At 49.9% G+C, this 14,885-nt stretch overlaps 1 protein-coding gene across 1 annotated transcript in view; it reads left to right on the forward strand.

Moving 5' to 3' along the window:
• The first annotated feature begins 665 nt into the window (after nt 1-665).
• Nucleotides 666-14,885, forward strand: part of Tcte1 (t-complex-associated-testis-expressed 1) — a 19,315-nt gene continuing 5,095 nt past the window's right edge. The window contains exons 1-3 of the mRNA XM_021149151.2: nt 666-789; nt 10,314-10,683; nt 12,070-12,638. Coding sequence (XP_021004810.1) covers nt 10,413-10,683; nt 12,070-12,638 — 840 coding nt within the window. The 5' untranslated portion in view covers nt 666-789; nt 10,314-10,412. The remainder of the gene's footprint in view (nt 790-10,313; nt 10,684-12,069; nt 12,639-14,885) is intronic.

The following is a 14,885-nucleotide window of genomic DNA, read 5'->3' on the forward strand; positions in this document are numbered from 1 at the left end:
TGCATGGCTTGACCGCTGGACCTTGGCAGTAGGTTGGTCTACTAGGTTTTACCGCGGGCCCAGCTCTTCCGAGGCCACCAAGCTGAGGCTTCAACAGAGGCAATCTAACCAGAGAAGCTAGCTTAAAGCTAAACTTTGCTTTCCTAGGACGGACAGAGACGGACACACACACACACTCACAGTCTGCTGTCCCTCTGCTTTGGAGAATGAGTTCTTCTATTCCATATAGCCTGATCCCCGGAGTCGTCTCTCCTGCCTACCAAGAAAGACATAAGGACAGTAACCCTAACCTGTCAAGCCAGTGCTGAGAGCTTCCGCCAGGCTGAGCGAAGGAGCGCTCTGGGGGCCCAGGCCCTTCCTGCCTCTGATACTTGGTTCACATTAGAGAGAACCGAAGGGGCTCCCCAGCAGAGTTGGGGTCCACAGCTCGACCACAGGGGAATTCCAGAGGCTTAAGTAACTGTAGAAAGTCCCTCGCTTCCCCCTGTCTCCTTTGTTGTTCTTGGGCCTTCTTCTCCTCCCGCCCCCCACTCCTTATCAGAAGTACATCCTCTAGAGCCACGCGAAAACCTTAATGCACCCCGAAACATGCAGCCAGAAAGCGCGAGCGGAGGCCGAGAGCATAGGGTCGTTCTCTGAGCACGCGCACTAGGGGCAACCGAGGAGGAGGGCGCCAACGCCCAGGACGGAGGGCTCAGGGTCCGCCCCCTGGCGACTCAGGCGTCCCTAACAACCAACTTCCGCCAAGCCAACCGCCTGAGAGAGCAGTCTCCTGGGTCCCCAGAGCAGGTGAGGTGACCTCCGGGAAAGGGACGTCCAACTCTGATCTCCCCAATCAGACCATGCTGCTTAAGCTCAAAGCCCTGCCAGCTCCTGCAACCCACGCAGGTCTGTGGCCCCGCAGCCGTCATCTTAGCTTCTTATGTCCAGTAATGGGAGAACCCATTCTGCAGTTACATGAAACCCCCAACTCATCATGCCTGTCTTCTAAAGGTGGGATCCAGGCTCTGCATGCCACACAGTGACTATCTGTAAGCTGGTCTAGAGGTCTAGAATTCAAGTAAAGAAATGGGGAGACCTGAGAAGAGGAGAGTCCCCAATCCTCAGCTGAGGACAATGCTACAGGCCCTGTAGGTTCTGCACCTCCCCCATGGACCTGGTCTCTCTGGGTTACCAAGGGGAGGAGGAGGAGGAGGACCATGCTAATCTTTGAAGCTGAGCTTCCCCCCTGGGGTGTCTGAGAAGAGGCAGCTGGAGTCCTGGGTAGAGCTACCACAAGTGTCCCTTTCCATAGAGCTGACTACAGATGCCTGAGCTGGGATGGGGAGGGCCCACAAGCTATGAACAAGCTATCTCCCTGAGCCAGAGACCAAACCCGGGCTCTCAGAAAAACAGTGGTTTGTTTGTTTGTTTGTTTGTTTGCTTGTTTGTTTGCTTGTTTGTTTTAAATTCTTTCTTCCTTCAGCCCATAAACTGGGACTTCACAACAGGACTTTGGGCAATAGAGGGCAGGGAAGATGTAAACAAAAGCCCAGGGCTCTGAATACAGGAACCTGAGGCCCAAGGAGGGCTCTCTTTGTGGGGAACATGGGGTACGCGTGGGTGGGAAGCTGGCAGAGAGGTGGATGGAGACCCCAACCTGCCCCTGCAGCAGACCACCACAGCTACACTTGCAGAGAAACATGGGGCGTGACAGGCCCATTTGAGTAGCTTTCACATTTGAGTAGTGGCAGGAACCTCCCTGACGTGGCCAGATTTTACTGGGGCTTGAAGAAGGATGAAAAGGGAAGGAATATGAGGGAGAGATCCAAGCTTGACCCACTCTGTGAGCAACATGCGCTCCCAGCGTGAGCAGGGCAGAAGAGCAAACCTGCAACATTCTCTTGGGCCCTTGTGGAGACCTCAAGCCAAAGTCAGCCACAATCCAGCCTTAGGGAAGTGTCTCGGCAGCAAAGTAGGTGAAGGCTGGGGCTCCACAGTGGTGATCAGAGAACCCACGGGTGGGAGGGAGTTCCAGAAACCTTTCTGGAACTGAGATGAGGTGAGAAAGGGGCGCCTTAGAGAAGCAAGAGGGCCCATGGGGCAGATAAGCAGTCCGTCTGGCTTGCTGGCTTGGTGACAGCGAGTCTCTTCAGTTTTCTAAGCCTCAGTTTCCTCTTTTGTAAGGTGCGGGCAATGGTGTCATGGTGACAAATGTCAATAATGGACATGAGGGCTTAGTGAGCTTCGTATAGGGGAGGCTGCTAACGAGTGCCAGCTCCAGGCCAAGCCTGTGTGAAATGTCACACAGTTTAGCTCCTAAATCACCTACAGTGGATGATAGGTGATGAAGGTAATATTAATGACTGTCCCCATTTGACAGGCGATGCCCCTGAAATCTGTTGAGGTGTGAGAGGCAAGGGGTGGGGGGTGTCTGGAGACAGTCCAAGGCCCGAACGCTCAGCCAGCAGCTGTAGGGCCGGCCCCCTGTGGGCATCTGCCATTGCACGTCTAGAATGCAATAAATCACAGCTACACAGAGCCAAGGTGATGATCCTAGACCACCTGTCCACCATATACAAAGCCGTACAAAATGAGGACAGCCCCGGCCAAAGTGGGACACCATTTTATTACTTGTACCAAGGCCCAGACATTCCCAACCCTTCATGCTGTGACTCATTGTGTCCTGTGTTTTTATACCCCTGTCCTGGTCCCGAGGACAGGGACACGTAGAGAAAGAATGGCCTTTCCCTGCCAGTAGTGGTCCTGGTTGGCTGCACTTGATGCTAGAGACGCAGCTATGTAAAGCCTACAGGTCCTTGAGACGGACCCCAAGATTAAAGTCACGACGCACCTCCCACTTCCACGCTCTGAGGGCAGAGACTGCCCTGAGTGGGGATATCACACAGCATCCCAAGACACATGCATTTCTGGTGGCCCCAGCTTGTCTGACATGCCAAAGAGAATCCCCGATGAAGAAAGGAGTGGGACCTTGGAGTACTAAACTCCATTTCTCTCCCCACCCTGCAGGCTCTCAAGGAAGATGAGTCTGTAGATCTGTGGGTCTCGACCTTCCTAATGCTGCTGACCCTTTAGAACATTTTCTCTTGTTGTGGTAAAAACCCCAAAGCATAAGATTATCCCGTTGCCACTTCATAACTGTAACTTTGCTGCTGTTATGGATTGTAAATACAGGACATGAGGATATCTGCTATGGGACCCTCTGGGGGTCAAGACCCATAGGTTGACAACCACTGCCCCAGCCCGCACTGGGCCCTGTCCCTTCTGGAGCTATCTTCCTTCAGTGGGTCTTTTGGAGTATCTGGTCATCTAGGTTTCTGTCCATCCCTGCAGAATCCTCAGGGCAGCCTGGAGTTAGCCAGCCAGGCTCAGGCCTACCAGCAGATGCTGTAAGCAGCTATGCCTGTCTCTCTCTTTCCCCTGGTTCCTCCCATCTTTCTCCTCAATCAAACTGGGGTAGCCTCCTTTCCTTCCTCCCTCCCTTCCTCCCTTCCCCCTTCCCTTCTTCCTTCCTTCCTTCCTTCCTTCCTTCCTTCCTTCCTTCCTTCCTTTCTTCCTCCCTCCCTCCCTCCCTCCTCTCTTCCCTTCTTCCTTCCTTCCTTTCTCTTTTTTTCTTTCGACAGGGTTTCATATAAGGTCAGGTTAACTTCAAACTTCCTTGATTTAGGAATTCTCCATTTCACTCCCCAGCGAGCCTCGCAATGTTCAACACCCTGTGGTCACAAAGGAGGAGGACAGGACCTGCAAGACGGGCAGATCAGGGGCTTTGTCACCCTGACTTTCCTGGTTGCTGTTCTCTTCCCCTCCCCCCCCCCCCAACTAGGTTCTGTCCTCTGCTGCTGCAGATAGGCTCTAAGTCCGGGAAAGTGACTCTCAGCAGTGGGGCTCCTGCTCCTTCAAGGACACACAGCTGTCCTTCCTTCCATCAGCCTCTACTTGGACCAACCCTAAAAAAGTCTCTGATTGGCTGACATTATAAAGCCACGCCCATTAGTCCCAGTAGCCAATAGGGATACTCTCTAGAATCTATTATTAGCAGCAAATAGGACAGACCCAAACTAGCTACCTGCCTAAGGCAGACCTGGCACTGGGTTTGGGCATGCACATCCAGTGAGCTCCCTCTGCTGTGGATTTTGGCACAGGGGGGAGGTGGCACGAGTCCTGGAGAACTAGGGCTCCGGCAAAGGTGTTTTGGGGGGATAGCGGGGAGGGTGTGATTGAACTAGTCAGTGGATGGATGCTTGTCTCTTTCCCAGGAGGAGATGGTAAGAAAAGCATCCCAAGTTTAAGAAGTGGCTCAGTAAAGGCCCGGAGTAGTCTGCAATGACCTGGATGAAAGCAGACTTTATTTCGGAGAGCCACTAGTCGCGATAGAAGGCCCTTGTCCTCTGAGGTGCTGAGGGAGCTGACTTTTGCCCTCAGGCAGTGCTGAGCCGCTTAAGGGTTTATGTAGAGACCTGCCTCATTGGCTGTGCAGGGCTGGCTGGAGAGGACCAGACAAGAGACCAGGGGCCAAGTGGAGCTGTGTGTGACAGACCCAGAAGCCCTACGCTGAGCCGCAAGGAAGGGACAGGTTAGCTTCTGTGTGACCTGCCAAAGGAGCTGAGTCCCTGCTTTCAGCTTTCTGTGTAGATTGAATCTGAGGGACTTGGACAGAAACCTCAGGACCTGAGTGTAAAACTCAAGAGTGTGGAGAGCTGGGTCCCATGACAGGAGCAAGGTAGACAGAACCTGGGAGATGGGGCGGGGGTGGGGATGGGGGGTGGGGCTGGACAGAGTGCCCAAAGTCTGCCATGCCAACATCCTGTAAACTCAACAGCCAGGGAGGCTGGAGAGACGACTCAGACGTTAAGAGCACTGGCTGCTCTTCTAGAGGACCTGGGTTTGGTTCCCAGGACACAACTGCCTATAACGCCAGTTGCAGAGGACCCAATGTCTTCTTCCGGCCTTCTCAGGCACCAGGCATGTATGTGGCGCCCACACATACATTCAGGCAAACACTCATATATATATATATATATATATATATATATATATATATATATATATATATATATATATATAAAAACAAAACCAGAAGTGGCAAGAGAGGCAGGAGAAGAGCCAGAAGTAACAGACCCAAGGGACTTGCGTAACTCACTTCCTATTAAGTCTACTGATATACTATCGGTAGATTTTTTTCTTTTCCTTTACACTTTGTTTTTTTTTTTCAATTGAGCATCTTTCTGTGGGTATGTGCACTTGAGGGCATGTACCCTCCAAAGCTAAATGTGTTGGATCCTCCAGGAGCTGGAGTTGGTGGCAAGCTGTCTGATGTGGGTCCCAGGACCTGAATGCAAGTCCTCTTCAAGAGCAGCAGACACTCTCAACAGCTGAGGCGTCTCTCCATCCCTCATACATCAGTTCCTCAAAACACATTTTCTTGTCGGTGGTTTGTTTGAGATGTAGCCCCTGCTGCCTCATACTCATTATGTAGCCAAGGATGGCTTTGAATTTGGATCCTCCTGCCTCTACCTCCCAAGTGCTGGGATTACAGATGTGTACCAGGAAGCCAGCTTATGCAGGAGCAAACCCAAGACTTCCAAAATGCCAGGCAGGTACTCTCAGCTGCACACCACCCCTCATCAAAATATGTGTTTAAAAATCACATGGAACTGGAATCTCTAGAGATAGCCTCTAGTTGTTATTTTACTTTTGGCAGTACTAAGGTTTGACCCTATGGCTGCATGCATGTTAGGCAAGTGTTCTAGCACTAAAAACTGTATATATGCCCAGTTCTCTTGCTAGTTTTTATTTTGAGAAATAAGGCAGAGTCTTAGCCAGGCAGTGGTAATGCACACCTTAAATCCCAGCACGCTGGAGACAGACACAGGCAGACTTCTGATTCTAAAGCCAGCCTGGTCTACAGAGTGAGTTCCCAGATAGCCAGGGCTACCCAGAGAAACACTGTCTTGAAGAAAAACAAAGAGGAAGAGGAGGAAGAAAAAGAGGAAGAGGAGAAGAAACTAAAAAAAAAAAAAAAAGAAATAGGAAAGAAAAAGAAAAAGACGAAGTCCTACTAAGTTGCCCAGGCAGACCTTAAACTTTCAGTCTTTGTACCTCAAACTCCTTGTAGCCAGGGTTACAGGCAGGTCTGTGTCACCAGGCCCAGCTGTGCCTGGTAATAAATATTCTTCCTGTCAAAAATATCTTTAGAGCCAAGCCTGGTCCTGCAGGCTTGTAATTCCAACTGCTAGGAAGGCTGCTCCAGGGAGATAGGAAGGTCACAGTCTGCCTCAGCTACAGAGTGAGCTCAAGAATGAAAAACAAGGGGTTGGAGAGATGCCTCAGCGATTAAGAGCACCGCTCTTCCAAAGATCCTGAGTTCAAGTCCCAGCAACCACATGGTGACTCAAAACCACCTGTAATGGGATCTGATGCCCTCTTCTGGCACACAGGTGTACATGCAGATAGAGCACTCATATACATAAAATAAATAAATCTTTTTTAAAAAAACAAATAAAAAATAGGTGGGATAGGGTGTGGCTCAGGGGTAGAATGTTTGGCTGTCATCTGCAAGATCCTGGACTTAATCTCAATACCACAAAAAATATATTATATACATATACATGAAATGTATATTTCATATATACAGTATATTAAAATAGTCAACTCTGACCTTATGATGTAATTGATTTCAATATTAGCCTTAAAATTGACATCAGGATGGGCATGGTGGATGCCTTTAATCCCAGCACCCAAGGAGGCAAAGGCAGGCAGAGCTGTGTGAGTTCAAGGCTAGCCTGGTTTCACATAGTGAGTTCCAAGGCAGCCAGAGCTACAAAGTAAGACCCTGTCTCAAAACAAAAGACAAAAACTAAAGCCAAGAAACATCAGACCAAGGGGATGGGTGTTTCTGTCATGGAAGGCTGGCACTGGGCTCTTGTTATGTCAACTGTACTGTGGCACCCATGGGGACTGGGGTTCCCCTTATGAGGTTTGTTAGGGCCATAGATGGCTCTATGATCTCTGCCAGAGGCATACTATGAAGAAGCAGCAAAAACAACTAGAACTAGACCTTAGGAAGAACTGCCTGGTACCAAGAAAGACAGTAAGCAGCACAGAGGGGTTCCCAACTGGCCTCAGCTGGGTTGAAGCCCCCTAGGAGGAGAGAGCAGAGTCACACCCAGGCTAGTGGGGCAGGTAGCCTCTAACCACGGTGCAACAGATCTTCAAGTTGCCAATGACCCCTTGCCCTTTACCTCTCCTGGAGAGACAGGGACAAGGCTTAGAAACCAACCTAGCATTCACTTGAAGACATCTCTCAGCTCTCTAGACAGGAATCTCCACAGATGCCACATAGGAAGACATTATTATCCCGTTTTACAGATAAGGGAAGGGAAGAAGTTGAAGTTCAGATAGGTTATGCAACTTGCCTAATATCACCAGCTAGCCAGAAATACAAAACCAGCTGATGCCTCTATCTAAATGGTACCCTCCTGAACTCACCATATAGACCAGACTGGCCTCAAACTCACAGAGATCTACCTGCCTCTGCCTTCCAAGTGCCGGGATTAAAGGCATTATGTAAAGATGGACAGGGTCTGTGAATTTGCATTTGATTTGCATACAGTGGTGACACAATACATAAATATCTTGCCGACAGTAGCCCTCGCCCAAGACTTTTCCTCCTTGAGCTGCCTGGCAGGCTAGAGAGTACCATCTGGTTCCTCCCTCTGCCAAGGATGTCGTTGCTGGAGCCGGGCGCTCCTTCTCACTGGTCACACCACAGTATAGCACAAAGGGAAGCTACCCAGCCACAGGCAGAGGGCCCAGGCACTGCTGTTCTGCCTTCAGGTCACTGGCAGGGTGCCTGCAACAGGAGGGCAAAGAGGTTCCCCCAGACCCAGACAGCATCCTCAGTCTTCTGTCTTCAGCCCCATATTTAGCTGCCTTCTCACCTCCCACGCCTGCTCGCCACCGTCTGGTATGATGGGAAACTTCGAAGTGGGAGCCAGGTGGGAACTGAAGGGAGGAGAGGCATTCGCACTCTGGTCAGGAGGCTGTCTGGTCCCTCCCAACTGCGCATGCCCTGAATGGAGGCCACAGGCGCAGGTTTGACAGGGACGGACCTATTCTTTCCACTCAAAGCCTTTCCGCAGAGGTTTGAAGAGGACCCATGTCGGCTCACATTTCACTCCCAACTCCAGGGGCTGGCTCTTCTGGCTCCAAGGACCTGCACAGGTGCTCACACCCTCGTATGCAGGGTGTAAGTATGTACAGATGTATATTTAAATGACAACTCAAAATATAGACATAAACTATACGGATCATACATTTGAGCGACAGTATCCTGAGTACAGTGCATTAATTGTGTCAACTCTTTTGGTTTTTATTGTTTTCTGTTTTAATTTTAATCTGTATGCAGATTATACATTTCAACAATAATGTTTGGGCACACTGGATTGAGTATACAACTAGTTTCATCTGTTTTAGGGTTTTGGTTTTTTGTTTTGTTTTGTTTTGTTTTGTTTTGTTTTTTGAGCCGGGGTTTCTCTGTGTAGTCCTGGCCACCCTGGAACTCACTCTGTAGACCAGGCTGGCCTCGAACCTGTTTCAGGATTTTGTTGTTCTGTTCATTTTGGTTTTCCTGTAGGGTTTTTTTGTTTGTTTGAGATTTCCTTTTGTTTTGTTTTTAACTGAGCTAGGCAAAGAGCCCTGCCAATGAGCCACACTCCTCTCTACTTAAGCCTCTTCCCCCCCTTATTTATTTATTTATATTTATTTGCCTGGCACTAGTGGTGCACACCTTTGATCCCAGAGCTCAGGAAGCAGAGCCAGGAGGATCTCTGAGTTCGAGGCCAGCCTGGTCTATGGAGTGAATGACAAGATAGCCAGAGCTATACATAAAATGATTTTTCCCCCGTTTTTGTTTCTTTGGTTGGTTAGTTGGTTTTTGTTTTTGGCAGTAAAAATAGTATTTTATTCCCCACTTCCCCCCACCTCCTGCTTATTTGTTTTTTTAAGATTTATTTATTTTATTTATATGAGTACACTGCAGCTGTCAGACACATGAGAAGAGGGTATCAGATCCCGTTACAGATAGTTGTAAGCCACCAGGTGGTTGCTGGGATTTGAACTCAGGACCTCTGGGAGAACAGTGAGCGCTCTTAACTGCTGAGCCATTCTCTCCAGTCCTCTCATTTTTGTTTTGTTTTACAAGTCGGGTTTCTCTGTGTAGCCCTGCTTGTTGTCGATGCCCCGTGCTCATGAAGTACACTTGGAGGCCAGAAAAGCTGACAGGAGCATGAAACCCCAGATTCACTGGCTGAGGTGAAACAAAATTGTAACTCCCGTGCTCAGGAGATACAAACAAGAGACTCAGCACTTGAAGGTCATAGCAACTTGGAGGCCAGCCTGGGATACCTGAGAACTTGTCTCAAAATTGATAGAGACAGAAATTAAGATAGTGTGTAAGCCTGTACCCCACTCTGTTAGCCAGTGATCTCAGTCGTGCCGTCAGGATGCCCTGGGAGCTGGGAGCTTCTGAGTTGAATAGTTGTTCATGGTAGCGCCCTCCCTTGGCATTTGATACCCCCACACTCACCCTTAGAGTGGGCAGTCCAGAATCTGACTTGAGAAATTGAGTTTAAATGCACTGTTATGGACGGCTGGAGAGATGGCTCAGAGGTTTTGAGCACTTAATATTCTGTTCTTGCTGAAGGACTGAGTTCAGTTCCCAGCACCCATATCAGGCTGCTCACAACTACCCTCTTCTAGCCTCTGTGTGTGCGCATGCACACTCGCGCACGTGCATGTGCACACACACACACTCATGCACGCATGCAAACACACAATCTTTAAAATATAAGTTCCCTCTCATTCAGTGTCAGCTGTGCATCACCGAGCAAGCCAGCAACCCCTCTGTACTTCATTTCCTTTCCAAAAAAAAAATGAAAATGAGCTCTTGTCTCCAAAAGGCCTTTTTCCCCCTTAATGACAGATGAGTTACTATCCAAAATGAATACCTGGTATGTAGCAATGATTATAATTACTGAACAGCTAATGTCTAAACTTTGGGGCTCTCCTTGTACACACCCTGTGTCCCTTTGGATACGTTGTTTTATCAACTCCTCTAATAATCCTGTTGGTAGCTACTGCCCTCACTTCAGAGGCAGCATCTGAGATGCAGAGATGTGCCTTGCCCAAAGCCACACAGCCAGTCTCTGAGAGTGTCATCTAGGTCTACTCTCCCCCCAGAGACTGATCCTTCAGCACCACTCTGTGCCACCTAACCCCCCCCCAGTAACGCTGTCCCCTTCCTCTTGCTCAAGCTACAACCTCGCCCCCATCCTGTATCCTGCCTGCTGTAAGAAGCTTCCTACTGCAAGGCTGCCAGGATTCCGACCCCTGCCTCCCCGCTGGCCGGCAACATGCAGGAAACACCATCAGCACCGTCCAACTCTTCGTCTCACAGCCAGTCGGTTCTCACCATCCAACGCCAGGTCTCTGCCTTGGGCAGCTCCAGCACAGGACCCACGTCCTTGAAGACCGGCAGCACCCCTACCCCAGGCCAGCTGAAGACCAAGGTCCCAAATGTCCGTCGCATGCGCAGGATCATCTCCGAGGATGCAGAGTGGTCACTGGCCATCGTACCTCTCCTTACAGAGCTCTGCATTCAACATATCGTCAAGAACTTCCAGAGTAAGTCGTCCATGTGATGTGGGCCAGAGGAGGTGGGGACCACCGCACCCAGGCCTGGAAGCATTCTCTAATCTACTCCCACTCAGGATCAGTGGTGTCTCCTGCCGTACACACGTGCGCACGCACACACACACATACACACACACACATATGTACATGCATGCACGTGCATGAATACACACACACTCAAGCACTCACCCGCACATACACACACACATGCACACTCTCTCTCACACACACACACACACTCGAGCACGCACACACACATGTGCATGCACGAACGTGCATGAACACACACACATACACACACACACACATTGTGCCCTCCATGATTTTGCCCTTCTCTGATCATGTCTGCTCTCTCCATCAAGCTGAGCCTTAGCCACATCCTTCTCTCCCTCCTCCCAGAAGCTCTGACAGAGCTTCCCCCATCTGACAGAGTCCTCCGGGATGCAAATGGCTTCCTGGTTTCTTCTGTACTCCAGCCCCTTCCAAAGAGAACTAGCTGTCCTCTCCTACTCTATGGGACAAGGGCTTCCCGAGAACTGGGTCATTTAACACATCACATTCCTCTGTCGCTTACTGACTGTGTGCCACAGCAAGCTTAGCCGAACTAGAGGAGGCCAGGGCCATGTCTGATTTCTTCGTTTTAAGAATGTATTGAGGGTGGGGGGAACACTCACCACAGAACACAGTACACATACAGAGATCAGAAGACAACCTCATGCCGTCAGCTCTCCTTCCTCTCACCTCAGGCCACCAGTTCTGCTCAGTAGGCATTTTTTTTTTTACACCCTGATCCATCTTTCTGGCCCCATGTTTTCTTCACTTCCACCCCCCTGCCCCCAGCAAGATCTTGCACACAGGTGTTAAAATACATATAGTTATTCTGAAATGAATGAGTAAAGTCTGACTGGGAGTATCAGAAGTCAGACTAGATTGTACATTGAGAACTGGCCCTGAAGCCGGGCGTGGTGACGCATGCCTTTAATCCTAGCACTTGGGAGGCAGAGGCAGGCGGATTTCTGAGTTTGAGGCCAGCCTGGTCTACANAGTGAGTTCCAGGACAGCCANGGCTANACAGAGAAACCCTGTCTCGAAAACCAATATATATATATATATATATATATATATATAAAAGAGAACTGGCCCTGAGATTCTGTCCTGCTCCAGGTAGGTCAGCTTGACACCAGATACCGCCCAGTGCAATTGCCAGTTAGTTGCAGGCAAGAGCACCCCCAAAGAGTGTCTCTTTAGAAGACTGTTTGTCCTCTCAAAATAAAGTTCCCGAGGCCACAAAGGGTCTCCCAAGACAGTCCAGGATGCTGAGTTGCAATGTTCCCAGCATGGCGGCTGAACCCTGTTTTCCTTCCTCCCTTCTCAAAGACAACCCTATCCTGAAGCAGCTGCCGCTAGAGCACCAAAAGAAGGTCTTGAGCAACCTGCCCCCCGAGCTGCCTTTGACGGTGACCGCTAACTTGATTGACGATGAGAATTATTGGCACCGCTGCTGCATCAAGCGCTGGTCCGTGTGCCACGTGTCCAGGCACGGCGGCAGCTGGAAGCGTATGTTCTTCGAGAGACACCTGGAGAACCTGCTGAAACTATTCATCCCGGGGACCACGGACCCCAACGTGATCCTGGACCTGCTGCCCCTCTGCAGGAACTACGTGCGCCGCATTCACGTGGACCAGTTCCTCCCACCTGTGCGGATGCCGACCCCGCTCCAAGGAGAGGAACAGTCGGACTCTGGCAGTGAGGGCGAGGGGAACGAGCCTGAGAAGGACCACTACCAGCTGCAGACGCTGGTGGGTGGCCTCAAACACCTGGAAGAGCTGGACCTGGTGTACGGCGTCAAAGACTGTGGCATGAATTTTGAGTGGAACCTCTTTCTCTTCACCTACCGAGACTGCTACTCTCTGGCAGCCACCATCAAAGCTTGCCACACCCTCAAGGTACTACCCCCACCCCCACAGCTCCCCAACTCACTTGCCTCCTTTCTCATTGTCTCTGGGATTGCTTCTCCTGCCTCTTCCTCTCCTTCTACCATCTTCTCTCATTTCCTTTGCATTCATGAGTAGAGGAAGGGATTGTTTAGATATTTGGTTGGGTTTTTGTTTTGTTTTGTTTTGAAACTTTGTTGAGGCAGGGTCTCATACCTTAGGCAGGCCTGGAATTCAATGTGTAGCTGGAAACGACCTTGAATTTCTGACCTCCTGCCTCCACCTTACATGCACAAACATGACCAAGTGCTGGGATCACATGTGTATGACATGTATGACACCACTACGCCCAGTCTAAGTCATACTAAGGATTAATCCAAATGAAGAACTCCCAGGCTGAGGGTGCAGCTTAGAAGCAGAGTGTCTGTGGCATGTGTGAGGCTGTGAGTCTGGCCCCTGCCTCTGGGAAAAGCTAAAAAGCACTCTACAGCAAATCTACTGCACCACTTAACTTGTCTTCTTGCTGTGATTAAAATCCCTGACAGAAGCAACTGAGGAGGGAGGTGGGGGTTATTTGGCTCCAGTTTTCAGGACATGGTTCATCATGGAGGGAGGGCATGGGTTCATCATGGAGGGAGGGCCATGTTGGCAGGAGCCTACGGAGCTGGTCAAGCAGAGAGCGTCAAATGGTGGAACTTGGTTTTCTCCTTTTTATCCAGCCCAAGACCCCCACACACAAACACACACTGATACCCCCATACACACAGTTAAAGTTTAACTAGATAAACCAGGCAGTGGTGGCACACACCTTCAATCCCAGCACTTGGGAGGCAGAGGTAGGCAGATCTCTGAGTTTGAGGCCAGCCTGGTCTACAGGACAGCCAGAGCTACACAGAGCAACCCTGTCTCAAGGCGGGAAGAAAGATTTAGCTAGATAATTTAGCTAGCTATTTAACTAGATAATCCTCCAAAGACACACCCAGAGACTCATCTCTGGGCTATTCCAAAGCTTGTCAACTTGTCTATATTAACCATCACACTGGTTATATTGAAATTTTCAGACAAGTATGCCCCATGGAATATTTGGGCTATGCATCCAAACATTGAGGGTTTTATCTGAAATTCAAATTTAACTGGACTTTTCATGTTTCTATTTGTGAAATCTGGCAGCCACCGCCTAGCTGCAATTTCACATTTCCATGGCTGCTCATTAGTGCCTTTCATCCCATCAGACTGCTCGTTCCACAGGGCTCAAACAGTGTAATTTTGCGCTCCCCACCCCCCCTCCCCACCACCCTGCAACTTCAGCACCTGGGACAGGGCCCGACTCTGTCAGTTGGATGGCTGGCTGCAAAGCCGGTGAACAGAGGACACAGCATTTCTTTCCTTTCTCTCTTAACAGAGCCTAGCAGCTTGATGCTGCTCCCCCCGCACCCCCGCCATGATGAACCATGCCCTCAAGACTGAAATCCAAAGACCCTCCTCCCTCCTTAACTTGAATCTGTCAGTATTTTGTCACAGCAACAAGACAAGACACTGATACACATGGATTCAGTTCCAGGCACCAAGACATACAAAACAAAAAAAAGGATTGGGAGGACTCAGTCACTAGAGAATTTGCCTCTCATGCACACAGTTCTGGGTTGGATCAGCAGCACGGTGTGAACCAAGTGTCGTGTTACATGTCTGGAGTTGGAGGCAGGGGCATTGAAAGGTCAGGATCATGCCTTACTACATGGTGAGCTGGAGACTAGCCTGGGCTACAGGAAACTCTGTCCCAGAGAAAGGGAAAAGTTGGTTTCATGGCTAGCCTGGGCTACAGGAAACTCTGTCCCAGAGAAAGGGAAAAGTTGGTTTAATGGTTAGGATCACATACTGACTGCTCTTGCACAAAACACTAATTCAGTTCCCAGCACCTTCATCAACTCCAGCCCCAGGGTATCTGGCCTCTTCTAGCCTCCCACATACCTACACACAGGCACACAGGCACAGCATACTTAAGGATCTTTTCTAAAGAGAGAGAAAACATGAAGGAGGGAGGGAGGGAGAAAGAGAGAGAGAGAGCAGGGGAAGCAAAGTTGCCTTAGCTCCTGGTGGCTGGAGGGACTCACAGACACCAGCACTAACAGCAGAAAAGCCAGAAGGAAAGGGTGTGCACCGGGTGATGGTGGCGCATGCCTTTAATCCCAGCACTCGGGAGGCAGAGGCAGGCGGATTTCTGAGTTCGAGGCCAGCCTGGTCTACAAAGTGAGTTTCAGG

Source organism: Mus caroli, chromosome 17 (assembly GCF_900094665.2).
Source record: "Mus caroli chromosome 17, CAROLI_EIJ_v1.1, whole genome shotgun sequence".
Classification (NCBI taxonomy): Eukaryota; Metazoa; Chordata; class Mammalia; order Rodentia; family Muridae; genus Mus; species Mus caroli.